The sequence below is a fragment of the Capricornis sumatraensis genome, chromosome 20, assembly GCF_032405125.1.
Source record: "Capricornis sumatraensis isolate serow.1 chromosome 20, serow.2, whole genome shotgun sequence".
Classification (NCBI taxonomy): Eukaryota; Metazoa; Chordata; class Mammalia; order Artiodactyla; family Bovidae; genus Capricornis; species Capricornis sumatraensis.
The window spans coordinates 11,053,016-11,080,764 of record NC_091088.1 but is presented as its reverse complement, the minus strand read 5'-3'; the positions used below and the strand labels follow the sequence as shown (position 1 = coordinate 11,080,764).

At 50.1% G+C, this 27,749-nt stretch overlaps 1 protein-coding gene across 1 annotated transcript in view; it reads right to left on the bottom strand.

Moving 5' to 3' along the window:
* The window catches only part of WWOX (WW domain containing oxidoreductase), a 912,592-nt gene extending 888,165 nt beyond the window's left edge, over positions 1-24,427 (bottom strand). The window contains exons 1-4 of the mRNA XM_068992691.1: positions 24,314-24,427; positions 17,560-17,624; positions 16,088-16,145; positions 13,444-13,622 (exon numbers count right to left, since the gene is read on the bottom strand). Coding sequence (XP_068848792.1) covers positions 13,444-13,622; positions 16,088-16,145; positions 17,560-17,624; positions 24,314-24,420 — 409 coding nt within the window. The 5' untranslated portion in view covers positions 24,421-24,427. The remainder of the gene's footprint in view (positions 1-13,443; positions 13,623-16,087; positions 16,146-17,559; positions 17,625-24,313) is intronic.
* Positions 24,428-27,749: the final 3,322 nt, after the last annotated feature.

Sequence of the window (27,749 nt, the reverse complement as noted above, 5' to 3'; positions counted from 1 at the left end):
AGAATCCATACAGACCGGGCGGGCAGCAGGATATGCTCCCAGGAGACAGCCTGGGTGTGATTCTGCTTGCAGGGCACACGGCCCACTGGGGCCTGCTCTTGTGATCCTTCTGAGAGTCAGAACTCAAAGATTTGTTGTTGAGTCACTAAGTCGTGCCCGACTGCCACCCCGTGGACTCTAGCCCAGCGGGCTCCTCTGTCCATAGGATTCCCCAGGCAAGAATACTGGAGTGGGTTGCCAGTTCCTCCTCCAGGGGATCGTCCTGGCCCAGGGATCGAACCCACATCTCCTGCATTGACAGGAGGATTATTTACCACTGCGCCACCAGGGAAGCCCCAACTCAAGGCTACTATTAAGCCAACTCTCCTGATTTTAACATGTTGGCAATTCATTTGAAACAAAACCAGCAAACACCACAGGTCTTTTCTACACAGAGGGCCAGATCCAGGCCACAGACCCCCGTTACCCCTGTGTCCCAGCTGGGAGGCTCTACTCGTGACCAAACGAGCACGTGGGAGAGGGTCCCCCTCCCTCAGCCCCGGTCACGCTGGGCCAGAAGTCACTCAGCAGCACTACAGTGCATCAGCAACATTTAGACACCACCCTGTCCTGGACAAACTCCGACCAGAGAACAAGGGGGATCACAGGGCTGCTCCCAAACTCAGAACAGCCGGGCCCCGGGCCGGACGCAGCCTAGGAGAGACAGCCACCTGGCACAGAGGAGCCGGCAGGAGGGGAAGAGGCGCGGGGCAGAAGACGTCGGTGCTGCAGGAGAGGAGGCCCTGCAGACGGCCCGCCTTCTGCTGCGGCGCCTGAGCAGCGGCCCCCAAACATGCCCACATCCGAGCCCCGGACCCTGAGTCAACCTACGGCAGAAGGGACTCTGCACGTGAGGACGATGACGGTCTAGAGACGGGGCGTCCTGCTGCTGGCCCAGGTGGATCCCAGGTGACGGAAGGTGTTGCTGTAAGAGGGAGATCTGTCTACAAGAGGAGAAGGGGACGTGACGGGGAGTGACACGCGTTCAAGGTCGAGGAAACGTCCACCGGCCAAGCCGCTCAACAAGCGAGGAGGGGACTTCCCTGGTGGCCTAGTGGTTAAGAATCCACCTGCCAACCCAGGAAGGTTTCACGGGCCCGTGAGCCACGAGAACGGAGCCTGTGTCCTGCAGGGCCCGTGCTCTGGAGAAGCCACCGCGATGAGAAACCCAGGCACCTCAACCAGAAAGCAGCCCCCGCTCGCCGCAACCAGAGAAAGCTCCTGCACAACACAAAGACCCGGCGCGGCCGACAATCAGCTAAGCAATTAAAAAAATAAAAAGGTGCGGAGGGGACGCCCAGAGGTAGTCCAGTGGTCGAGGCGCCATGCTTCCACTGCAGGGGGCGCAGGTTCGGCCCCTGGTTAGGGAGCGAAGATCCCCCGGCATGCCGCATGGTGTGGCAAAAAAATAGGAAAACATTAAAAGGTGAGGAAAGAGGGCCTCCCGAAGAGCCTCTGGAGGGATGTAGGCCCTGCCAGACCACCTGACTTCAGCCAGCAAGACTGATTTCAGACTTCCGACCTCCAGGGCTGCAGCCGAGCAAGACGGTACTGTTAACTTGTAAGAACATGGCGACAGACGCGCGTGCGCCCTGGGGTGAGTGACAGGGCCCCAGGATGACGCGCGGACACCACGGGCTTCCGCTGGTCAGGCCAACGGGAGCATGAGAGAGAAACACCAGCCATCGGCCGTGGCCAGGCTCGGTACAGAAAGGCCCTCAGGCACAGAGACCCGCGGTGCCCAAGTCAGCTTTTTAGGCTGAAAGCAGGGTATCCTCTGCCAAAAACCTGACTCCGCCCCCTGACGGAGACGTCCCCTGGATGCATCTGGTAACTCTCCGCCTCGTCACACACTCAAGCTGGTACGAGCACCTGGAACGGAAACTTCCTTTCCTGAGAAAGCTATAACAGCATTCCTTCTTTCTTTTTTAACCTCCGTAGTAATGCCACTTGGAACACAGTGATCGTACTTCAGCTGATAGAAAGAAGCTTCTCAAACCCAGCTGCGGAGAGGAAACACCACAGCCGCCCCCCTGTATGATACACCAGGCAGAAAAGCGGAAGGCAGTGAACAGACCTGAAGCGGCAAGATGCAGAGAGTTTTGAGGCCCATCCTTCCGGCCACCGGTGGCTGACACGGCAGAATTTGCCCATGTGAAAGAGATTGACTATTTTCATCCTCTGGCTTCGTGTGATCACCGGGAAAACAGCTTCCTCGATGGAGGTGCTGCTGGCGAATTCGCCGATGTTACATAGGCCAAGAGCACCCCATCCTCTCTCCCCCTGAGCCTCTGTCTTTGCTCAGCACTGCGAGGAGAGGTGCAGAAGGGCCAGGAGGCTGCAGCCTACAGCAACCAGAAAACATGCCGTCCAAGGACCAGCAACGCTTTCACCTACGGAAACTCGGCATGGCGACAGCCTCCTCAGAAACGCCCTTCTTACCCCAGGCCTCTGCTCGAGTATCCAGCTAGCATCACACAGCCTGTCTACCCTGGGTAGCACAGCCCCCCTCGAAGTTTCCTAGTCATCATCACCAAATCGAGGGTCCAAGGCTCAGCAAAGGTACTTGACGTCTGGTTACCTTTCTGAACCCGGAGAAGATGCTTGCCGACACCTCTCGGCGGGTCCTAACAAAAAAGGATCCCCGCTGATGGGTTCTTCCATAGTTTCAAGTGAATGGGACAGCTAAGCTGGGCGTTTATACTTGATATTCCAGGCAGCCCTGCAAACCATCACAAACCAAAATGAAGCAGAGCTCTGATACTGGGCTTTTAGAACAGAGATGCTACTACAGTGCATCCATTCAAAGTTTAATAGTTTTCTGTCCTTTTTTCTCCCAAATTTAACTGATCTTTCTTTTTTCTTCCATGCCTGCAAGAAAAATAACCTCATCCTTCCCTTGACTCTTTTTTTCTGGATGCATCTACCATCTGACCTCCAAACAAACAAACAGAAAGTAACTCAAATGTTTCCCTTCATACCAAAGACAAGGAGATGCCTAAAACAGTTTATTGGAAAAGGTCGTTTTAGGACAAACTCACAGAGATGACAGCAGCCTCTGGAGTATCCAAAAACCAGGAAGCCAGGACAATGCAGACTAATCTCAGTAACTTGATCGCCCTGCCTCCCATTACTGAGATGACTGCAGTTCATTAAGCCCCTGCAGTGTGGGGCGGACAATTCCCTGGGCGTTCTGGAGTTCCCATCTTTAACAACTCTGCAAAGCAGAAAAAGTGCCCATGCCTCCCAGAGGCAGAACCAGAGCTCAGAGAAGGAGAGGAACTGGGCCCAAGTCAGTCAGACAGGACGTGGCCTAGGCTGGGCTTGGAAACTGGGTCACGTCTGCTTCCCGCGTCCCGCGCTTTTCCCTGGCACCCCGCTGCCTCTCCAGACAGAAACCCGCCACCTATCCGGCTTCCCCGACGGTCAGCACAACTTTTCTCAGCAGTGCTATGATTTCACCACACGGGAGCCAGGCTCATCAAACGAGGAGACGCACAGTTAGGCTCTGAAAAGGGACTCCGGCCACGAAGAGATGCTTTGGGGGGAGATCTGCAAAACCCAGAGGACCGGATGTGACCTGTACATCATCGTGGGATTCAAGGTCCACTGCAGGCTGGGCAACCTTGAATTTTCTGGGTGCCTCCATCCACAAACACAGGTGTGAGGCAGGGGTGCCTGTGATGGGAGCTGTAGCTGGCGTGAGGAATAAGACACAGGCTTACAAGTTATTAGTGAAGCCAGCTGCGGGGTGAGGCCAACTTCCTCCTCATGAATTACCTCTGGATCCCAACACTGAATGTGGACTGAAACAACAGGCGCTTTGAGATAAATTAACTTCTGAGACGAAGGGACATTTTGAAAATTAAATTATGCCACATGAATCAAGCAATCAATTAGCAATCAATACATATCCAACAGTTACGCCTGTAAAGGCAATTCATAAAAGAGTGCATACAGGGACGTCCCTGGCGGTCCAGTGGTTAAGAACCTGCCTGCAAATGCAGGGGACAAGGGGAGCCCATGCCCCACTGGCACAGCCGCCACAACGAAGCCTGCGCGCCGCAACCGAGGAGCCGTCCCCGCTCACCACGACCAGGGAAAAGTGTGCAGACAGCAAGACCCAGCACAGCCAAGACAGCTTAAAACCAGAAGTCATAAAAAATGAACACAAACGGCCAAACACAGGGAGAGCTGATTAACCAGAGACGTGCAACTTTCAGTGACATTGCTAAAAAATGCTAAACGCCCAAACTGACAAGGATGCAGAGCGAAGGGGCGTTTAGACTGCTCCAGGCTTCCGGGGGTGTGGCTTGACAGAACAGACCAAGATTTTAAGGTTAAGAAACACTTCCCCTGACTCAGCAATTCCACTTCCAGAGAATAAACCTATTAGAATAGTCACTGATGGGCAGAAACATTTAATTACAAAATGTTCATCTCCATTCCACAGCTATCCAAACGCTGAAATGCACCCAAATGTGCCATAGAGGGGAAACGGTTAGAACCGTGTAATGGCTACGCGGACCCCTTATGATGCTGTAGAATATTCTATGGCAGGGAAAGGTGCTCATGACCAGTTTAAACAGAAAAATCACAGAAGAAAAGAAGCGAAGGAAAAAATGCTGGGAGTCATATAGCCTACATACTGACAGTGATTCTCGGTTGCTAAGGATGCGAGGTGATTTTTTTTTTTAATCTGTATTTATTTTTCCTTTTACTTATCTGCATTTTCTAAGTTTTCCATAAGGAACACATTTTACAACAATAACAAATAACTCTAGGCCAGCGCCTGGTGCGTGTTTGAGTCTGATAAATGCCAGCTCCTGTCCCCTGCAGTGCTTTCCCCAAACCAACTCTACGGTGACAGCAAAGGGGAGTTCTTCCGACAGGGAAAGTGTCCGAGTACCACGATCGTCCAGCAGGCCCGAGGTCTCAGGTCTCCACCTTCCCTTCAGACCCCACACTCAGCACACACCTGGCACAGAGCGGGCTCTGGTAGATGTTTAAGGACGGTAAATTGGTTGACTTCAGGTAGACTGGATAAGCTGCTGGAGAAGAACGTGGTCAGGACTGAGCACTGTTCCTCGCAGGAAGGGAGCAGCAAGGGGGAGAGGGCCCAGGCACGGACTCGGACGTTCTCTGCTCTGCTTTTGCAGGCGCCCATGGCTCAGGAGCTGTGTGACCCTGGGCAGGTCACCTCACCTCCCTGGGCTTTCAGCCAGACACAAGTTCAGGAGAGCTTGTGAGCACTGCCGCGAGAATTTTAAATAAGACAAGCAGTACAGAACATCCGCAAATTCTAAAGAGCTGTTAATGTAAGACAAAACGACAGTGATCAATCAATACTAACCTGGAATAATGAAGTACGTTTCAGAGCTAAGGGTGGAAATGAAAAATATCATTTGTTTTCACTTCCGTTTCCATACAACTGCACCAGAAACTTCTGATTCTGAACTGCGTCCCTCTTTCAGGAGGTCATCTGTCCCTGTGGAAGGCCTGGGTCCACCCACCAGTTGGTGCCCCCAGCCTACCGAGGGCGGAATATCAGACACCGGGGAGACTGCCTCCCCCATCACACACACGTCAGCAGCCCCACCCAGCCCACACCTCTGCGCCTCGCTGGAGCACGCCGTCTCAGTCATCCTCTCGGGGTCTAGCGAGGAGAACCTGCTTTGCTTTCAGTGACAACACTGTCTCAGTGAGGCTTCTAACAAGAAGGATCCCGAAAGCCAAGCAGCACAGCCTGGTAAACATGTAACACTTTAGAGCCCATCCCTGTCACGCAACTCGTTACATAATCAGGAGGATGCTCCCCGTTCAGTCCACCTACTGGCCCTTCAGGAAACGCAGTGTTGCTTACTTACTAAGCTGAAGGGAGAATCAGAAATTCAGGCAAGAACCGCTTAAGTTTCTGGAATTTGCTTTTTCATCAATCTATGGACTTAATTTAAGAGATCTTTGCATGAAGGCCCTTCTTCTACTGACCACACCCCACCCTGAGAAATTACTCTGGAAACGGCAGAGGACTCGGATCCAGACAGGCGGTGTGTGTGTGTGTGTGCGTGCGTGTGTGTGCATGCATGCGTGCGTGTGTGTAACACTGCAGAGAATGAATAAAGACTGTGGCCACACCATCCTGTGTCATCCTAAACAAGCGACGGTCAAGGGGCTTCCGATAGCCAGCAGACCTTTCATCGTTAAGTCTGGAATGATTCCCACAACTGCCACAGAGTTTTAACCTTTTTTACGGGACAGACAATGAAAACATCTGTAAAGCGATGAGCAGAGCATTCTGAGACTGGTGAAGGAGTCTCACACCATTACAAGTATATTCGCAGTTCTTGCTGGCTCTTTTCATTTTGGAGCGAGAAAAAGGTTGCTGAGAGAAAGAACAGAAATAAAAGCATGTAATATGGTGTATTCATTTTGTCCCCGTTTAAAATCTGAAAATAAGTAGTTTCATAAAGCCAAAAGGATTTTCTCTTCTGGGTCAAATTTCTGTTTGAAGCATACAATTAATGGGTTGCCTCCAACTTCGGGTTACAGAGCCAAAATAAAAACTACCCTCCTTAAGATCTTGTACATGAAGATACAGGCCGTCTGCTTCATATTAAGTATTTGGTTTAACATGGCCTCTCTTAGTTAAGAAGCATATACTAAGCCCAAAAGGACACATTTTCTTTCTATTGCAAAAACATATCATTACTAAGCAATCTAATTACAATAAATTATATAACACTGAGTAGGCTGGGGGAGGGAGGCAGAGAAATTCTATATTCTTAGAAAAAACTGTAAGATCACCAAGGCCTTCTAAATGAACCTTAAACAGAGGTAGTAGTATTTAAATATTACAATTTCCACTTAGAAATTAAAAAACCACATTATTGATAGGCCAGCACACTCAAAACCAATAATGTCACAAGAACACATGCCCTTGTGTAATCTGGCAGAATGGGCTGCTCCCTGAACACAATGGGCCTTTTTCTAAATGGATCTCTTCATCCTTGGAATTTCATACCGGGGGAAAAAAGGGGGAGGCAAGAGGAAGGGGTGAGAAAGAAAGAGAAGCAACAGTCTTCAGTGTGAACTCTTTCACCAGAACATACAAAACCTGAAAGATATGTTAGGAAAGTAAAAGGCGTTATTTAACAAAAATGAAAGCAAGACCCCACTGAGGAAGAAAACTGTACTGAGATGCTACCGCTTTTGTTTAATTGTCTCAAAGGGCAACAGCGCCCTCTAGTGGAGAGAAAATATAAACCTATAGGCAGACTTTTCTCAGGTAATTCACACAAAATACACAGAACCCTTTATTTCCTCACAACTGCTATGTCACTGTACTATGCAAAAGCAAAAATCAAATATCTTATATTCGGGGTGAAGTAAAATAACCGTCAAGTTTTCAAACCTGATAAAACATCTGTAATCTTAATTAGGGTGGAACTATTTTTAAATACTTCTTTTTAAGTGATGATTTTAAACCACTTTGGCAATGAAGAGCAGCTTGTATGAATCTCGTTTGTTATGCTTATTTATAACAAATAAATTAAAATCTCAACATACATGCAAGTATGAAATTCAACTGACCTCATCTGACAAGAAAGCTTTAGCTGACATCTGAGGCACATATATCATTTACATATTACCTATTGCATACATTTTTAAATAAGTTTTAAATGTGATTACCCAATTATGAGATGAGGCTCATTAGAATATTTCAGCTGACCTCTTCCTTTAGACATACGGCTTCTCAAATATTCTGATCGTGTGATTCCCACATCTATTCAATGTCTAAGAATATTTAAATGTAAAAAAGGTTCTTTAATTTGTAAGTACTAATTCTCAATTTTTATGTCATATTATTCAAGGACTTCTTCCAATACTGTCCAAAATCTCAATAGTTTCTTGGAATAACTGCAAAATCATTTCACTTACATGGGTGTATTTGATCATGAAATAGTCACAAATGTTTTTCATTTAAAATGGGGGTCTGAATTCCCAAAAGATCGTTTAGATTACTTCAAATAATTCCCCTCCGCTTAATGAGCACCAGGTTCTTAAAAAGGAGATAAACGTCACGATCCCACTAGTTTAAATCTTGTTGACAACCGGGAAGGAGACTGTAATCAGGCATTTCAAGATCTCAAGTGTAATGTTCCCACATGAGGGAGCTTTAAACAAGAAACTGACTCCAAGGCACCCTCTTGTCCTTGAACATATGGGATCTTTTGGAATAACTGGGACGGGGGTAGTCAATGGCGTGATTTAAGCCAGAAGGCAAAATTTAGTTACACTAGGTGTGGAAAAGAAAACCGAAGACCTGAGGGTGGAGAGAAAGAGGCTCTGGTGGGTTTAAACCTGAAGGATGGACACACTTTTCCACGTGAAGAAAAGCACTCTTCTGGGATCGACGCACAACTGGTAGCATTTACGCCAGAGATGAATTCATCGTGCCGATGATTTGCAGGATAAAAGAATACAGCGAGTACACTTCACACTGGAATTTCAACACATGATTTTGGAACAAGACCCCAAGCTCTAAAACACGGGCTCTCTAACCAAAACAACCAGTTTCAACATTCAACTCCAACATTCTGGGATTCCGGGGTGGAAATCTGATACCTCCATTTTGTTTCAAGAACAAATTTGGGGTTGACTTTGATAGTGTGAACATACACTTTTTTTTATCTCAAAGTATATAAATTTTGGTAGATAAGTATGTGCTCACATGTACACACATTATTAGAATTCTTGTAATGAACCTTACGGAGATTTATCATATATAATATAAATATCAACAGAAAATTGAAGTGTTGGTACTAAAATATATTTTACTGGTATATTCTGAGGTGATCAGCTTGTATTTGTTCAGGGGGAAAAGAACAGTTTTGTTTTTGTTAATGGGTCATCTGACTCAAAAATCAAATGCAAGCCAGGCTATTCCAGACCTCAAGTTACAACTTTTGAGACAGCCCAGCGTTATCAACGCTCAGAAGGTCAACGAAATGTTTCATCCTGACTACACTCCAAAAGGGATTTAAAAACCAAATTTTAGCCACTGTTGGTTTTAAGACTGGACGTTGGGGACTCTCCCTGGTGGCCCAGGAGTAAAGAATCTGCCTGCCAGTGCAGGAGACACAGGCTCGGTTCCTGACCCGGGAAGACCCCGCACGCCGTGGAGCAACGAAGCCCGTGGGCCACAGCTCTCAGCCTGTGCTCCAGAGCCCCAAAGCCCCAACGGCTGAGCCCAGGGGCCTAGAGCCATGCTCTGCAGCAAGAGAAGCCACCGCAATGAGGAGCCGCGCACGCAGCTAGGGAAGAGCCCACCCAGCAATCAAGGACCAGTAGAGCCAAGAGGAAATAGGTCTTCCAGAAGCTGGAGTTGGGAAGCGCGCTTCATCACCATCGCCAGTGAACAGCAGGCTGAGAACAGCGGCGTTGTGCGCACATCCTTGTTAACAGCTCTCAGCTCTCAGCTCTCTGACAGGAGCTGGACCTCCCTCCTTAGGCGCCGTGATGGTAACTTTGCTCCCTGCAACATCTGCACGATTCCCAACCGACGTGCCTGCTCACAGCAGACAGCGCACAGGGCAGGCACGGCCCCACGCTGAGGCATTCAGGCAGCCCCGCGCTGAAAGGGTCTGGCCTTTGAGGAGCACGGTCAGCCCTCAGGTGCGAGAGGGCAGCAGTCTGCACTGAGCTATTGACAGGCAGAGGCCAACAACCAGCTCAGCCAAAAGGCCAGAGTCCAGAGAAGCGGCTATGGGATCTTCCACGATGGGAGATCCCCAGTCTGCGAAACCCCTCTCCTGGGACTTGGCGGGAGACTGTCTGCGTTTAACAGTCACTGTGCTGAAGCCACTTCCATTCATTTCTTTTACCAGATCATTTCCGTCGTACCACGGACTCCAGGGAGCTACGGACACCTGCCCTTCCTGGGCAGTGCTACAGCGAGCACAAACAGAACTGGCCTCCCGCCTCGTCTCTGCGGGTCGGCGGTCAGGACCAGGTTCCGGGCCACTCAGCCTGTGAGCAGCGGCTCTGGTGCACAGGGGGACTGGCCCAGACACTGCGATGCTGAGCTCCAGAGAGAGGTCCAAAAGCTACAGCACTCCATCTACAAGGTCCTCCAGGTTCAGGATGTGCTCAGACAGAGGTCAAGGGAGAAGGCGAGTTTTAGAGGAGGTGACGTCCCAAGGCCTGCAGCCCCCTGGAGCCGGGGGAGAGGGCGCTGGCGGGCCGTCCCCAGCAGACACGCGGTATGCCATCAGCACCCTCCTATGGCCGGGGGCCTGGGTCCCCGAAGAGCAAGTCGCACAGAGCAGTGCCCCGCCAGGAATTCAACCAAACCATCATGGAAAACACCGAATTTGTAAACCAACCTTTGTAGAGCCGATCAGGTTACCTGTGTTTCCAGCTGTGGAGTCACCACTCTCAACATAAAGGCTGGTATGTTTTGTGATGGCCGCCTCTGCTCCCAAGAGCACAGACGTCCAGGAGGCTGAAGACGGCAGTTCCCACATGGGTCACAGGCCCCCTGAGCGGCAAGGGCAGGCCAGCACGTCCCAGCTCCCCCAGACGGCGAGTCCTGAGTGCCCGGGAGAGCTGGAAACAAAGACGCCTGGACCGCTCTGCTCCCAGTGGTTCCGTGTGAAGCGGCAGAAACAGAGCGGTGATAGCAATGTCTAATCCAGCGTGTCACAGTTCAGGAGAAGGGAGGGCTTCACCTGGAAGCCACAACCTCCTGGGGCAGGGACACTGTAAGGCCGCGGCACAGGATGTCAAAGCCGCCTTAGAGACGACCAGAAAGCCACAGGCCTGCCTTCAGCTCTTCTCTTTAAGCCTGCTGGCGGGGCTGCAGTGTGACAGTTATTTGCAAGGATTTGATTACCTGGAATGTTCGGACCGATATTATTTCACAAAATTAAGGAAATAAATCTCAGGAGCTCCCCCAGACTTGGGCTTCTCAAGGGCAGAGGGTCCCCAGGGTGAGCAGGCAGAGCTGAAGGCAGCTGAGGTCAGAGCCGGGGACAGGGGGGCAGCGTGGCGCCCTGAGACCCTCCCACCTCCCTCCCAGCCTGAGCGCAACTACGCGCCACCACGTGCCACTGGACCACAGGCACGCCTGGCAGGGTCCACGAGACAGCTCAAGCACAGTGACCGGGGAAGAAGTCAGGGCTGTGACGAGCCAGAGTCCCCTGCGAGAGGCCCGAGGCCCACTCTGACCACAGCACGTTTCTCCTCGAGGCTCCAGGACCTCGTCCCCCCTTCCAAGCGCGACTCAGCCCACCGCACGGAGCTCTCTGCATATTCTGGACCAACCCCTCTGGCCCCGTATTACAGCTTCCCAGGTGACTCAACGGTAAAGAATCTGCCTGCCAAGCAGGAGACGTGGGTTCGATCCCTGGGTTGGGAAGACGCCCTGAAGGAGGAAACTTCAGGGGAAGGATCCACTCCAGTATTCTTGCCCGGGAAATCCTCTGGACAGAGGACCCTAGCAGGCTACAGTCCACGGGGTCTCAAGAGTCGGAAACGACCTAGCAACTAAGTAACAACCATGCTGTAAGCCTCCTGTGGCAAACGTCAGCAGAGCTTCCCCCAGGCGAAGGCGAGCCACGTGTCAGACAGAGCCAAGCCTGACCACTTAGGCAGACCATCAGAAGTCACATGTCTTCCTAACCAAAGGGAAAGACTGTCCAGCCACAAGATTAAGGGAATGAGATCTTCTGGTTACTTCTCTGGGTAACTGAGTGTTAAATAGAGAGATCTGACTTAAGTCCTTATTTTTCTCCTTAATTATTCTACGCTTAGTCCACACCCTCACAGAGAGTGGTCAACACATCAGCACGACATTGTTTCCGAGATGACTGAGGATCTAGCAACTATTTTTAATACGGCATCATCAGTTTTTTCTGTCGATGACAAATACATAGAACTGATGCTAATGTGATTCAGACAATTGGACTGAACATATTCTCAGTCCAGGATGAGGTCTGAGAGTTGATTTTTAAATAAATCCCTTTCAATTAAAAAAAAAAAACAGTCTAAAGTTCTGCTCTGGGGCTTCCCTGGTTAAGAGCTGGCCTTGTAATGCAGGGGACACCGATTTGACCCCTGGTCCGGGAAGATCCCACCTGCCACGGAGTAACTGAGCCTGTGTGCCGAAATCACTGACGCCCTCACGCCGCAGAGCCGGTGCCCCACAACAAGAAGCGCGGCAGCGAGAGGCCTGTGCAGCGCGAGGAAGAGCAGCCCCCGCTCACCACAACCAGAGACAGCCCACACGCACGCAGCAACGAAGACCCAGGGCACCCAAAAAGCGACTGAACAAATACATAAAACCACAGATAAAAAAGGATGTCTAGTCTTAAAAAGAAAAAGAAAAGTTCTGCTCTGGGACTGGAGCTTGCTAGATTTTTGACACTGCACTCTGAAACAACTGATGCTCTAAGAAAATGTCACCACCTGGACTTGCCCTGCTGATACCAGGAAATGTCTCTGTGAGTTCAAGAAGGAGTCACCAAAAATTAACGAAGCTGGAGAAAGAAGGCCTGGAGGGGCACAAAAGGCTGAGGACCCAAAGCTGGTCAGAGGGGCGGCTGGGAGCGGGGGTCAGGAAGGGGGCTGGTGCTGCGGAGGGACAGAGAGCTTGCCAGAATACAGCCGAACACGACTCCATGTCTTGTTCCTGTAAGTAGACCTGAGGACGCGCATCCTCACTCCAAGCAGCTGGTTCCTAGACTCAGATGCTCACGTCACCGGAACCAAGCGAGACGAGAATGGAACCATGTGGAGCGGCCACGGGGCCATCTGCTTGGCCACGGTTTCTCTTCCAGCCTGTGGCACCCCTGGAGCCCCCAGCCTCGTGACGGTCACCATGGGAAACACGGGCCACCGAGAGGTCAAGACAAGGACCGATTCTGCCACCCTGCAGAGAAACCAGATCCTGCTCTCCAGGGAAAGTGACATTCTCGGCAACCAGCGGACAGCCGCTGTGCCCTCTGTCCTATAATCACCGCACACTGCTGCTTCCGAGAGCCCACTACCAACCAACGCTGGGCTCGAGGGGCCAGGCGCCCGAACTATGTCTGCACAGAATGCAGACCAGCTCAGAAATCCCAATCGGAGCCTGCCAGCTCTCTTCCTTAAGAACCAAAATAACCACTGTCCCCTGTGACTGCAGCATTCGGAAGATTCAGGGTCAGCCCCTCCGTGGCCTTCCTTCCACAGAAATGCGGGGACCGAAAAAGCGCCCGGGACTTTAATGACCCGAAGGCTGAAGAGCCTACAAGCATCTTCTAATCAGAGAATCACTGAACAAAACCTCCCCCGGCTAGAGTGGATCTCATCACGCACACCACGAGCAGCAGCGACAACCACGACTGCCGGCTGACAACCCACCGATCCCTGAGTTCGCCCCGGTCACCACGACCACTTTGCCGCTGAGGTCTCGACCCTGGAGGATCTCCATGGCCGTGGTGCTGCCGTCATATCTCTGTCTGGTGGTCGGCTTCGTGGGATTGTCGTCCACAGTAAACGCCAGTCTTGGGTCCAAGTAGGTGGTTCTTTTGTTTATGTGGCTGCAGAGAAGAGAAAGCAGTGAGCCCACAGCAGTGGATGGAGGCATTCGTGACCACAATCTTCCGCTGCAGGCTGGGCAAACTCCACTTTCCAGGGCCTAGAAAGGCTCTTTCTTAACCCTGGAAAGACCTGGGGTCTGTGTGATCTATGTTCTGGGCTCCAGAAGGATTACTATCCTGCCTAGGAAAATGGGCATCCAAGCTTTTTCTTCGGAACTGCCTGTAAAAGAGGTTGTAACGTACAGTAAGCACTGCTCTGTATCCTCAGGTCTCAAAAACGCAGCAGGCTTGGGGCTTTTTAATTAAGTCATGCAAACATGGCTGTAAGATTCGCCAGTCACTCTTGTCGGCAGATTTCAGTTAAATTTCTTACGTGCAAGGGCCTAAGAAGATTCTGAGTAGGAAACTCAAAGTGATAAAAGTTGCAACAATAAATATGAATGCAGTCAACTACTAAACCTCTAAACATTTTCATTTTAAGACTATACTCACACTCTAATTTTGACCTGGAGCTGATCTAAATCTTGCAGAAACAATAATAAAATATACTGATACTGTAAACAGTGTATTAAAACACACTGGTACATCCTATTCATACAGAAAGACCAGTTGCTCCCACTGAATAGGATCTGCTTTTCACATTTTAAATGTAACCTTGGGATTCGAGGTACGCCTCAACGTATCTTGAAAGCTATGAAGAACTCTCCAGAAAGAAAGATTTCATGATTGATTGAAAATGTATTTGTGGAAGTTCCCTGATGGCCCAGCAGCTAGGACTCGGGGCTTTCACTGCCCTGGCCCGGGTTTTGATCCCTGGTCCGGAAACTAAGATCCCAAAAGCCTTGCAGTACAGTAAAGAAAAAAAATATATATGTATATATATATATATATATATATATATATAGGTTAAAAAAAAGTATCTGTAATGTGTATCTGCGTATAAAACTAGATACTGATTAAAAATCTATACTTGTCACCCCATAAACACTAAGACCCAAGAATAACCCGCCTTTCATTTGACTTCTAACCTCAGTTGCCAGGTAAGCATTCTGACTCCAGTCATACAGACAAGAGCTCCCTGGAGACACGGTGACCCTGACTCACAAACGTGCACCTCTCTCCCAGCCCCTCAGTGGCTGCACCATGGTAACCAGCAATAACCTATGGCGGAAGTCCTTACACCACGGCAACAAACCCAGGCTCTTCCCCCAGGGAACTGCTGCTAAGCTCACCAGCACTCCAGCAGGATCAGAGCGGGCCGTGACTGGCCAGGCGGCTGAGCACTGGCCTCCGTTAGAGCACTCTGGGGACTGAGCGTTAACCCCACAGGCATAAGGTAGTTAGAAGCACACCTGGCTCATGCTAGGTGCTAGACACATGGTCATTATCGCTGTTTGCTATTGTAGTTTATTCCAAAGACAGTGTTCCAGACAAGGATGCTCAAAACATTATAATTACGGGCACACCTTGGAGATACTGCATTGTGGGGTCAGTTCCAGACCAAAGGAACAAAACGAACGTCGCACGCAATAAACTGAGTCACACAAATTCTGTGGCTTCCAGTGCATGTGAAAGTTACGTTTACACGACAGTCTACTAAACGTGCGATGGCATCGCGTCTAAAACACACATGCATTCCTTAGTTAACAAACACTTTACAGCTAAAAAATACTAACCATCATCTGTGTCTTCAGTGAGTCGTAACCTCTATGCCAGTGGTGTGTGTGTGCGTGAAGTTGCTCAGTCGTGTCCGACTCTCTGCGACCCCGTGGACTGTAGCCCGCCAGGCTCCTCTGTCCATGGGATTCTCCAGGCAAGAGTACTAGAGTGGGTTGCCATTTCCCTCTCCAGGGGATCTTCCTGACCCAGGGATCGAACCCAGGTCTCCCGCACTGCAGGCAGACGCTTTACCCTCTGAGCCACAGGGAAGCCTCATGCCAGTGGAGGGTTTGAAATATCGCAAAAATCACCAAAATGTGACAGACACAAGCTGAGCAAATGTTACTGGAAAAATGGCGCCAGAAGGCACTCAGGGTAGGGTTGCCACAAACCTTCAATTAAAAAAAAAAAATTTCTGTGAAGTGCAGTATGCCGAGATCTGCTTGCATGGACGCCACATCACAGAAATGTAACAGCATCAACGCCCAGCAGGTAATTTGATAAATTATAGTATATCTATACAAAATGATACCACTTAGGTGTTAAACATCATTTTCTGGAAAACTTTCTAAGGATATGAGAAAAACCTCACACGAATTATGTGCCAAAAACAGTTAACCAAACAGTTCACCCAATACAGTCTCTCTTTTTAAGTATATGTACAGAAAATGCAGAAGAAAAAAATACAAAAATCGTTAACAGCAGTTACTCCTGCTGGTAAGATTACACACTACATAATATTTTTCTATAATGTATACACTTATCACAAAAGCAAGAAGCCCGAGAATAGTCTGTAGACAACTTACTCGACAAAAAACACCTGTCCATTCTCATCGGTTTCTTGTTCCCATCCGTAGGGCAAATCTGAAAAACAGCAAGACAGCCACCTGGAGGAGGGGTGAGCCGAAGCCCCACCCTTTCGGCCACAGTCCCAGCCTCCCACCCGACCAGCAGGGTGCAGGCTCCAACCACGGCAGGTGGGAAAGGCCTGTTACCCCAACCAGACTCCACACTTCTGTCTCTCGCTTGGGAAGTAAGACTATTTCATTCTTTTAGATTTACTGAAGTATAGCTGAATGACAATATCGTGTTAATTTCTGCTGTACAGCAGAGTGACTCAAGTTTGACATACATATATTCTTTGCCCTCTTCTCTTCCATCATGGTTTAATCACAGGATATGGAATATAATTCCCTTTGTTATACAGTAGGACCTTCTTCTTTATCTACCTTATACACAGTAACGTGTATTTGTTAGTCTCACACCTCCCCGCGGCAGTCGCAAGCCTCTTCTGTCTGTGAGCCTGTTTCACAGACACGTTCATGCGCCGCACTTTAGATTCCGCATGTCAGTGACATCAAGTGGGGTTTATCTCTTTCTGACTTCCTTTCCTTAGCAAGGCTCTCTCCAGGCCCACCCATACTGTTGCAAATGACCCTGCATTCTGTTTATGGCTGAAGAGCACGCTACTGTATACACACATCTGTGTCCACTCATCTGCTGATGATCATTTAAGTCGTTTCCATATTTTGGCTATCGTGACTGGTGCCACAGTGAACCCAGGGCTGCATGTATCTTTTCAAAACAGAGTATTATATGGGTATATGCTCAGAAGTAGGACCACGAGGTCATATGGCAACTCTATTTTTAAAACTATTTCATTCTTGATCATTCTTCAACACTCCCTTCAGCTCCTGCTTTTCACAAAACCCTTCCCAGTTGCTCCAATCAACATGAATTCTCCCTGGAATGAACTCCCAGAACACATCCGCACTACAGCAGGCAGCCGGTGCCATTTGTATGCTGACTTGTGATGACTCCCATCACACAGCAGTCTCACTTGTTCTTCCATGGGTACACGCTGTCTTTTCAAACAGACCCTCAACCTCTTGAAGGCACGGACCTTCTTACGTTTCTATGCCACGGATGACACACGTGCTCAGAAACACCTACGAGTCACCACAAGCGTCACGGAATTCTAACACTGGTATACTTAATTCCAGAATAGGAACCGATGACATTTTCACAAACAGTGCAACTATGGGAAAACCTAATGAACTGTGAGTTCAAGAGCCCTATTATTTTAATACTTTATTTTTAAGGGCAGTGAGAAATCAGCATTTCACTCAAAAATCTCGTCATCTTCCTCTACCGAATCCTACAAGCTCCCGAGAGGGAAGGTCCAGTTCCTCAGCAGACCCTCTGCCTGGGACCGTCTTCCCATCTGAACCATGGCCAGCATACAAGGTTCACCGCTTTATGACACCGGCATACAAACCTCCTGCGATTCGCTTTCTTTTCCCAGTCTTTGGATGTTCCCACTGGGTCTTCTCCTCCGTGTGACTGTGTAAAAAAAAAGAAAAGAAAAGAAAAGAAAAAATCCAGAGAACAATAAGAAAAATTACACTTCTAAAATTCTAAAATACACTTCTGAAATTAATCCCTGGCATGAGATTTTTCTCTCCCCAACATAATTCTCCCTCAAGACTAGTCAAGTCAGACATTCACAAAGAAATATTCAGAACATAAGATGGCTGTTTGCAACAGGTCAAACTCTCTAGGTTGCAAGCAGCAGCAGTCTGGTAAAAGCCCGCATTTATGAACCGATGGTGAAGCCAGAGGAAGACGACAGGACCCCAGCTGTGGGTCAACTCTAGAAATCTCGCTGAATTTCTCAAAATATCTAGAGAGGAGTTCTGCTTTGTACCTGCTTCAGTTTCACTCCAGGACAGACTGAAAATTCTCAGTCTAATTTATAATGCCGACATGGAGATATAATTTAGATACAACCTTAATCTTAGTGGTTTCCCTGGTGGCTCAGACAGTTAAGAATCTGCCTACAATACAGGAGACCCAGGTCAATCCCTGGGTCGGGAAGATCCCCTGGAGAAGGGAAAGGCTACCCACTCCAGTATTCTTGCCTGGAGAATTTCCTGGACAAAGGAGCCTGGTGGGCTACAGTCTATGGGGTTGCAAATCTTCTTAAATGTTTTATTCTTTTCACAAATTTAACTTCAAAGTGTTTTTTAAGTACTGATTCCTAATTTCATCCAAGAGGAAATTAAGCAGTGGTAAGACAGCCCCATAGCTTAAGTTACTTAGCTTTGGAGCCTTAACTTCCTCGTTGGCAAAATGGAAATAATCTTAGTACTGATCTCAAGAGAATGTTATGAGGATACTGTACATAAAGGGTTGGACATGGTATCTGACATATAAAAAGCCCTCAAAAGGTCTACTATTTTGAACAAATCAAATATACAAGCTGGTCTGACTTCCATGCCAAACTAGCCTTTCATCTCAGGAGAGCATATACAGTTATCATTCAAATTCAAACCACAAGCCAGTAACAGACTAGAGACACCTGTCAACAGGTGACCTATTGTCAAGAAAAACATAAAATTACTTAATGCCAGAAAAACCTGCATGTTGCAAGAAGCATTCAAAGTTCACATGCTCAAGCCAAAGTAGAAAATAACACGAAATCACTGACAAACGAACGACAGAACAGCTCTTCCGGAGCCATTATTTTAAAGAGAATAAATACAGAGAGCAAGCAAATGCTCCTGTAAGACACTGCACGTAAAAGGCAGGGTCTTTTTAGGAACTGCCGGCTTCTGGTGTTTTGCAAACTCCCAGCGGCCAGCGCAGGGACACCGTGGACTGTGGACTCGGAAGGCCACACACCTGAGCTCCCGCACTGTCCGCATCCAGGGAGCCGGTCTCCCTGGCAGCACAGGGAAGTAAGAGACGGGACCCGGGACGGGACCCGTGATGGATGCGATCCCGCACAGAGAGAGTGCACGGGCAGCCCTGCCAGGAGAAAGGAAGCCCCGACGCCCTGGGAAGGGTAACCCTGCTCCCGCCCCGGCACTCCTGAAGAGGGGTCACTCTCTGCAGCGGGGACCATCCTGGGCACTGCAGGGTGATGGACAGCATCCCTGCTCTCTACCCACCAGGTGCCAACACAGCTGTGGCAACGGCAAGGCTCTGCAGACACTGCCCCCGTCTCCTGCAGACTCAGGGTCCCGGGCCTGAAGCCCTCAGTTCCTGGTCCTCCTGCTCACCAGCCCTGTGCCCTCAGAGAAGTTACTAAACCTCCCTGAGCCTCAATTTTCCCATCAGTACAAAGGGAGTAATAACGGCCCCACTTCCTGGGGTCAGAGAAGAAGCCTCAGTCAGTCTACATGTGTGAAGAACTAAGAACTGTGCCTTTGACAAAAAAGGATTATTTGAAATAAATTTCATATAAAAGTTAATTAAAAGCTGTTCCCTTTCCACTGTAACCTAAAATGACTTTTTAATGAACAGAAAATTACAACACGTCCCCGCTGTTATCTTATTCTCCTTCAGAAAGAAGTCCTCTTATATTTTTCTTTTCTTTCAGCAAGCTTTCTCTTTTTCTTTCTGTCATTTAAAGAGATAATTAACAGTGATCTTAATGTAAAACAAAGGGATCAAAATTAAATTCACACCACATTACATGGCTATCGCTTTCAAGTATGCTCTTCTAAGGTTTGGGGGCTTTTTCTGAAGCTCAATAGGGAGACCCAGAGCCTCCTGCAGACAGGGACCCGCCTCCCACTGGGCAGGTCAGCCATCCCCCTTCAGGCCCATGGGCTTCAAGAGCACAGGGGGGCAGGGGTTGAGGCCCCGAAGACCCCCAGGACTGCACCACGGCCCCCAGCACTGAGCCCTCGCCCCTCAATACCCGCCCTCCCACCCCGCCGGTTAAGGCAGAGGAACTGCCCTGGGTGGTGTCAGGGCAGCAAGAAAGGCCCCCCAGCTCACGCTGGTGACCAGTCACCCTCCGCCACAATACTGGGCCTCCCTGGGGGCCCAGCCTGGGGGCACTGAGCCATGTGACCCTTTGAGGTTGCTTGTGGGGAGGCTGAGGGGCTGAAAGAACCCACGTGGGAGAGGAGGAGTGAGGCTGCGAGGGGGGTTCCCACGAGACCCCAGGGGCCGGCTGGGAGCTGCAGCCTCAGTCCTCGGCCGGGGTCGGGGGCACCCCAAAGCAGTGGGAGGAAGGCCTTGGAAAGAAGGAAGGACTCCAAGGGCAACCTTCTGAGAGATCGGTCAGGTTCCCCAAACCACGAGGGACGAGTGACCTTCCAGAACTGGGAGTGAACAAAGGCCCGGGATGCTTGCAGGTCGGCAGAGCTCAGGGGGACTGCTGGGAATGCAGGGCCGGGGTCATTCTGGGCATCCTTCACCTCGAGCAAAGACCAAGGGCTGGGAGGAGAGCAGAGCGTCTGGGGAGAGGCACCCACCACCCCAGCTGGGAGCCTGCCAAGCTCTATCACCACAGTCAGTCAACAGGGCCAAACACCACTGGGGGGCCCTGGGGTGTTTCCCAGGGACCACACAGGCACCACGGAGTCCCCCAGCCGCGGGCTCCCGGAAGCCCTCAGTGGAGCCGGCAGGAGCCCGCAGGCCTTACTGAGCGCGCCTTCCAGGAAGGGAGCGGAGGGAAGGGTCGCCCAGCAGACGGCGAGGCGCAGGGGGTGAGAGGCGGGCAGGCAGGTGGGCAGGGGGCCCCAAACGGAGGGAAGAGGCTGCAAGGGGCAGACATTTTTTCTCTCTCCCTTAAATGGCAGGAAGAGACAAACTACAAGCGTCAGATGCTTTTTCTCTTAAAATTCTGTGTTGCCACGACGACACCTGGTTCCACCTGAGCTTAATTTTTCTCAAACCTTGGGGTCACCAAATGCGTTTTTCTTACAAAATGTTTTTCTTAAGCTATGTTAATGAAACTATGTATTTGCTGTGGAATGTGCCTTTCTTCAAAATGGTTCCACCTAGACTTTCTTTTCTCAAACCTTGGGCTGATAATAGCTCAACAAACCAGTATTCATATCAACTGTTTTATGGCTGGGCATGACACACCTCGTGCCATCCCATCTCAAAATGCGTATTGTGGGAGAGGGGCCGGTGAAAGTCTCTCAGCCCTGAAGTGTCTCTCTTATCTGAGTTGTGACGGCTTAGTCGCTAAGTCGTGTCCGACTCTGGCAACCCCAAGAACTGGAGCCCACCAGGCTCCTCTGTCCATGAGATTCTCCAGGCAAGAATACTCGAGTGGGTTGCCGTGCCCTCCTCCAGGGGATCTTCCCAACCCAGGAACTGAACCCAAGTCTCCTGCACTGTAGGCAGATGATTTACTGACTGACCTACATATCTGATTAATAGCTTTCTAACAGACATAAGAATTGATGCTTTTGAACTGTGGTGTTGGAGAAGACTCTTGAGAGTCCCTTGGACTGCAAGGAGATCTAACCAGTGCATTCTGAAGGAGATCAGCCCTGGGAATTCTTTGGAAGGAATGATGCTGAAGCTGAAACTCCAGTACTTTGGCCACCTCATGCAAAGAGTTGACTCACTGGAAAAGACTCTGATGCTGGGAGGGATTGGGGGCAGGAGGAGAAGGGGACGACAGAAGATGAGATAACTAGATGGCATCACCGACTTGATGGACGTGAGTCTGAGTGAACTCCGGGAGTTGGTGATGGACAGGGAGGCCTGGCGTGCTGCGATTCCTGGGGTCGCAGAGAGTCGGACTCGACTGAGCGACTGAACTGAACAGAACAGACAGAAAACATCTGGCTAAAGACTAGCAGGGGACACTCTTTCTGCCCCCTTCTGATGTCTATGTCAGAAGCTTTCTCCATCTCTTTTATACTTTAGTAAAACTTTATCCCACAAAAGCTCTGAGCAATCAAGCCTCGTCTCTGGAGGCCAAGAATCGTGGTGTCCTTCACGGCTCAGCAACAACCTTCTGGGGGACAGCAGAGTGACCACAGCCATAGAAGCCTCCAGACGAGCATGAGGCCACAGGTCAAACCTGAAAGGGAGCCAGAGAGCTCTGGGGACAGCAGCCAGAACAGGGACAGGCCCTACCCACAGCAGAGGCGGCCCTGGAAGCCAGGAAGCAGGCCCTGCGCGTCTTCACATCCCCAGGGCCCAGAAGGCCACCCAGCCAGGGAGGCCCAGGAGACCTTCGCTTGATGAGCTGACTTCCTTACTCCCCATGGACTGATCTTACAGCTCGGTGATGCTAAGCATGGGGGAGGGAGGGGAATGAGGAACGGTCCCTGTGCTCACGACGCTGACAATCTGGGGAGGGACAGACAGCAGGCGAGGCCGAGTGGCACGTAGAGAACTACGGACGGGGGAGCGCAAGGTGCTGGGAGGAGACGGCAGGGCCCGTGCACGGGGACGCCCTCGTGGGCAGACACTGAAGCTCAGCTCCCAGGGATCAAAGAGCCCTTCAGGCAGAGGCCTCGGCCACAACCAATGCCCATTCAGAAGCCACCCGGAGCCCCTGGCTCCGTCTACTCCTCCAGAGCAGAAATCATCCTTCTAAAGACACGCAGCTGACATGAATAGATGGGACTGGATGCCATGATCTAAGTTTTTTGAATGCTGAGTTTTAAAATGAAAATACAGTGAAATACAATGACTCAAAAATCTGTATCTACTTATCTACTGTGTATCTACTCATCTTGCTTACTCTATATCCACTTATTTATCTACCGACAATGGAATACTACTCAACCATAAAAAAGAATAAAATCTTGCCACTGTCAACAAATAAGTAAAGACACAGAGCCGAGCTCACTGCCTGGCTGCAAGGCTTCAGTGGACCCCAGCCAGGGTCCTGACCATGGAGCCCAGCTCCTCTGAGGCACGGCAGGGCCCTTCCTCCTCACAGGTGTTCAGCTTCCTGCACCACCACAGCACAGGCAGGGCCTCTGTCTCTTCCACCTGAGCTGCCCCTGGACCCGCCCACTCCTACCTGTGCCCTAAGGCAGGGCTCAGGGGCCAACCACCCCAGGCACCTCACCACCTGCCCACACAGTGCATGTTGGGCACGCTGCCGCTCATCACACAGACTGTGTGAGGACCACCTCTTTTATTTTTTGGCCACAACAGGCATCTTGCAGGATCTTAGTAGCAACCACTGGACCACCAAGTGGAAGTCCCACCAAGCTGGCCTCAGTAAAACCAGCGCTCAGCAAAGGGCCTGGCACAGGATACCTTCCCAATGTGTCTTCAAAGAATGCAGCAAGGACTTTTCCTCCTGCCTTTCTTTCTAGAAACCCACCAAAGGCAGCCAGCCGTGGCTCACAACCTAGGGCAGATCAGAATCACCTGGGAGAGATTTCACAAACTAGCAATAGGGGCGGGAGGCACAGCAAGCAAATGAAGAGAGAAGAATAACCTGCTGGTGGAAGCCGGGAGCAGAGCCTGGTCAGTTTCCCAAGAGTAGAAAACCACTGATTTACTTCCGTGTTTCTCAAAGCCATAACCTGCCTTAGTTTGGAAGCTTAAAAAACAGAGTCCCTATGTGGGGTGTCTGCTGAGACCCCAAATCCAGTTATGACGGTCCTCAGATGATTCTAGTGTCAGGCTGAGACGGTGCCGAGAGTGGGACCCAGCACAGTTTGTTCAGGCCTCAACTAAGCCTTTACTACAGCACCTCAACTAAAACTCTCCAACCAACCCTCTTAACAGATGAGTAACCCCCCTGAGAGTTATCCCCCCAGCCCAAGCGCACACTGTAAGAGGCGGGAGAGAGGGCCTCCTGGCGCTTTCAAAACTTTCCCAAGAACTACAGTAAAGCTGTATTGGCTACATTTTATATACAGGCATATACATGCATACATACATATATACACACACAGCTCTATTAGGACGTCTGTTACAAATACACACTCCCAGGCGGCCCTTCTAGACCTCTGAGAAAGGAGCAGGGCGTGCTCGTTTTTTCTGTTGTTGGGGAAAGGGGATGCAAGCGTGTGCATCCCCGCACCGCCGGGCACTGCCGCCTCCTGGGCAGCAGAGGGCGTGTCTGGGCGCCGCCAGGTGACCCCACGCTGGACAGCAGAGCCAGAAAGCGGGATGCGGCCCGTTCTCAGGAGGCCGGCAGCCTTCACTGCGCAGGCCTTCCCCGCGCGGGCAGGGGTCCGGAGGCAGCACGCGTCCCGGGGCGCGGAGCGGTCAGGGTCCTCCGCGCGCCCCGGACGCCCCCTTACTTGGCATAGTAAACCCAGCCGTCCTTGGTGGTCCTCTGCTCCCAGCCGGGGGGCAGCTCGTCCTCGCTGTCGGTGTCGTCCAGGCCCGCGTAGCGCAGGGCTGCCATGGCTGCGGGGGAAGCGGTCGCTCGCCCGCCGGCCGCCGGGTCTCCGCGCCCAGGAACTCACTCCGGCTTCAACCGCGCGCCGCGCGCCCCGCACGCTCGCGCCTGCGCACCGCGCCGCCCGGAGCCCCTCAGCGCCCGGGCCGCCGAATCCGGGGCCCGCACTTTCGCAGCTGCCGGAGCAAAGGAGGGCGGGGCCTCGGGAGAACGCAGGGGAAAGCGCGGAGCGACACACACGGCCGCTCGGCTGAAAGTAAAAGCCGGAGAGCGCCCCAGGGCTCCGGAGGCGGGGCCGAGCTCCTAACCCCGCCCCGCCCCAGGCCGGGGGCGTGAGTATCCAATCCTGGGCTAGGGCTCCGCCCTCGTTGCTGGGCGACCCGTAATCACTTCCGCGTGGCTCTGGCCTATCCCGCAGGAGCTCCCGCCACTGGGCATCCTGGGAAATGTAGTCCCGGGCCTGGCCGGACTAGCGCACCGCGCGGAAAGGGAAGAGGCAAATGAGGTTGGCTTTTTAAGGCTACACTGCCTGTCCGGTGTTTACGGCAGGAAGTGAAGGGTCTTGCTCAGAAGCCTTCCAGGACTTTCCCAGGCTGAGTCACAGATTTTGTTATGCGTGTAAAGTCAACGCTGTACCACGCTATAAAAAAGCAAATTCCCACGCACCTGCTGATGGAGGTGTTTTTTCATGGAGAAGGTTCTTCCAGTCCCAGCATGGTTCTATTGGTTACAATTGCCTGCCGTTTATAGACTTTTCCTGAACATTCCCTACTTAGAACTTTCTTCTGAGCCTTACAGGGAAACCTGTAACTTCTCTCGCCCTAGTTTACAGAAGAATGCAAGACTCCACGTGTTTTAAAGTGAGGAAAATGGGAAGAAGGGAATTTTATCTTTTATCTTCAAGTCCTTTTATCAGGGCTTTTATCTTCAAGTCCTGGGATTGATGTTGCTTTGGAATTTCTGCTCTGCCTGCTCTTTAGAGGAGAGACTTGCTTTCCTGGGAAGTTACCCAATCGAAAGCTAACCTAAGGTAAGCTTGTTGCAGTTTTGACAGACCCACTATTCCATCGCAGATCCATCACATCACTCTTTCCGAATCCATGTACATTTAAGTGAAGATTAATCTGCCAGCTTCTGCTCATCCCAATTTAACCCCTTGCCCCTTTCACCCAAGCCAACTTATTCCTTTGATGTGAATAGGGAATTAGATCCCAAAATCCCTTAGTGGTGAGGAAGGAGATGAATAGAGTCAATCTCCTTAGCCTCAGTTTCTCCAATCATCATCCATAGCCTCTGCTCAGCTTCTCAAGGACCTGCTGCTTAGACTTATCTCAGGTTACCTTCATCAGACCCTCCACTGGCACCTGTTGCCCATGACTTGGCATCTTCCACAGATGGTGATATAGTATGGTGTCTTCCCCAAGCTGGGTAGTACTCCCCTTGGCAGGATTCTCAACTTCTCGTTCGAACCTCTGCCCTTCCTACCACTTTAAAACGGCCTCTAGGCTTCTCTGCCACGGACACCAGGGTTCCTCAACCTCAACACTGCTGACATTTGGGGACCCCGTAATTCTTCGTTGCAGGGCTCTCCTGTGCACTGTGGGGTGTTTAGCAGCAGTTCTGTCCCCTACCAACTAGATCCAGTAGCATTGCCTTTCCTGCAGCTGCAACAACCGAAAATGTCCCCGGGCATTGCCAGCTGTTCCTGGAGTCAAGAACTGCTGATCTGCACTGCCGGTAAAGCTGGAAGTTACTAGCCTGTGAATCAAATGCTGATTTGATGATTTGATGAGATTTATTGGAGGCACTGAAGAGCCCATTTCTGGCCAGAGATTCACGAGGTGGTACCTAGATCCTACCGGTTCTGATTGCTGAGTTCTCTGGCATCATCTGAGGGCATCTGCCTCTCTAATTCCTGGCCCATCCTCAGGTGAGAGACAGGAGCTGACAAGTCTGACTGGGTGGCCCAGACTTCCCATCATGATCCCAAATGGTTATGATGACCTCATATTATTCCTCTCTTCCTGCCTCTTAACTGTTGGCCTTGATCAGAGGTCAATGAAGAAAGACATTCAGGCCTTTGGGGAATTGTGCAATTAAGCAAGGCAGATTTAGTATTTGGACTAAAGTCTTTGGACTATTTAAGTCTTTGGACCTCACTGAAACTAATGTTGCTTCAGTTACGCTTATTAGATTGCAAGCAGCAGAGAATCACTCAAAAGTTTATGATCAGGATGTAGATGAGCTAAATTAGAACATTGTCATGACCTGCAGGAGCCCAAGGACAAGCCTGATTTTCTCTCTCATGGGTTTCACGGTCTCTTGCTCCTGCTCTGTGTTCATGGGCAAGCTTTTTTTCCCCCGTTTCCTTACTAGCTTCCTTTATTCATAGTTTCTGCTCCCTTTGGACTTCAACTTGGATGTGATCTTGACTTGGGATCTGTCAGAGGGTGAACCCTGTTTGGCTGGTAAGATTATTATGGGTTTGCAGAGTCTTAAGCTTGGGAATGAGCCAAGATCCTCAGCATGTGCTTACAAAAGCCTAAAGAATGGTGTCTTATTGTAAAGCCAGCTGAATCAATTGATTATTACATTGATTTAAAATAAAAAAAATTTTACCATGTAGTTATATAACTGCACACCAGATGGTGCTATTACCCACAATTTTAGGGCTAAAGCCCAATTTGAGACATGGTTTTCTACATTTGAAGTTTTCTTTCTGACTTCTGCGATAACACAGTGTACGAACAGAAGACTGGTACATTTTCTGCCGAAAGCAATTGGGCATTACTCATGCAGTGGGCACAAGTTTCAGTGAAACATTCCTGAGAGCCACATTTCTTTAGCTCATTGTTATTACCAGGATGATGGGCCTCTCCTTTCCCTTCAGACACACAAACGGCCCAACAATTCTGCAAACCTGCTATAATTAATAAGCAAGAATACTGAACAGGATTCTCAGGGAAAACTCTCCTGGTTAATGTGGACTTAGTTAGAAAGTGTTTTTGTATTTTGACTATTCATTCAAACACACAGGTAACAAAAAATTGTATTAGATCTCTTAGAAAAGTCAAGAAAAATGAAACACCCCTTGCATCCAGAAATCAGTTGGTCAGAATAAAACCGACAGACAAAGAATGATGAGGGTTCTGAGGGCAGTTCCAACCAAGACCTAGAGGTATGCGGAGATGGGGGAGAGTTTTGGTGACAGGCTTTCCTATCATTTATCTTGGGAACCAAACTCAGTTACTGTCACTTGCAAGCTGTGTGGTACAGTGGCCAAGTCACTTACCTGATTCTGTGATCATCAGCCCAGTTTCTACAGAGGAGGCAAA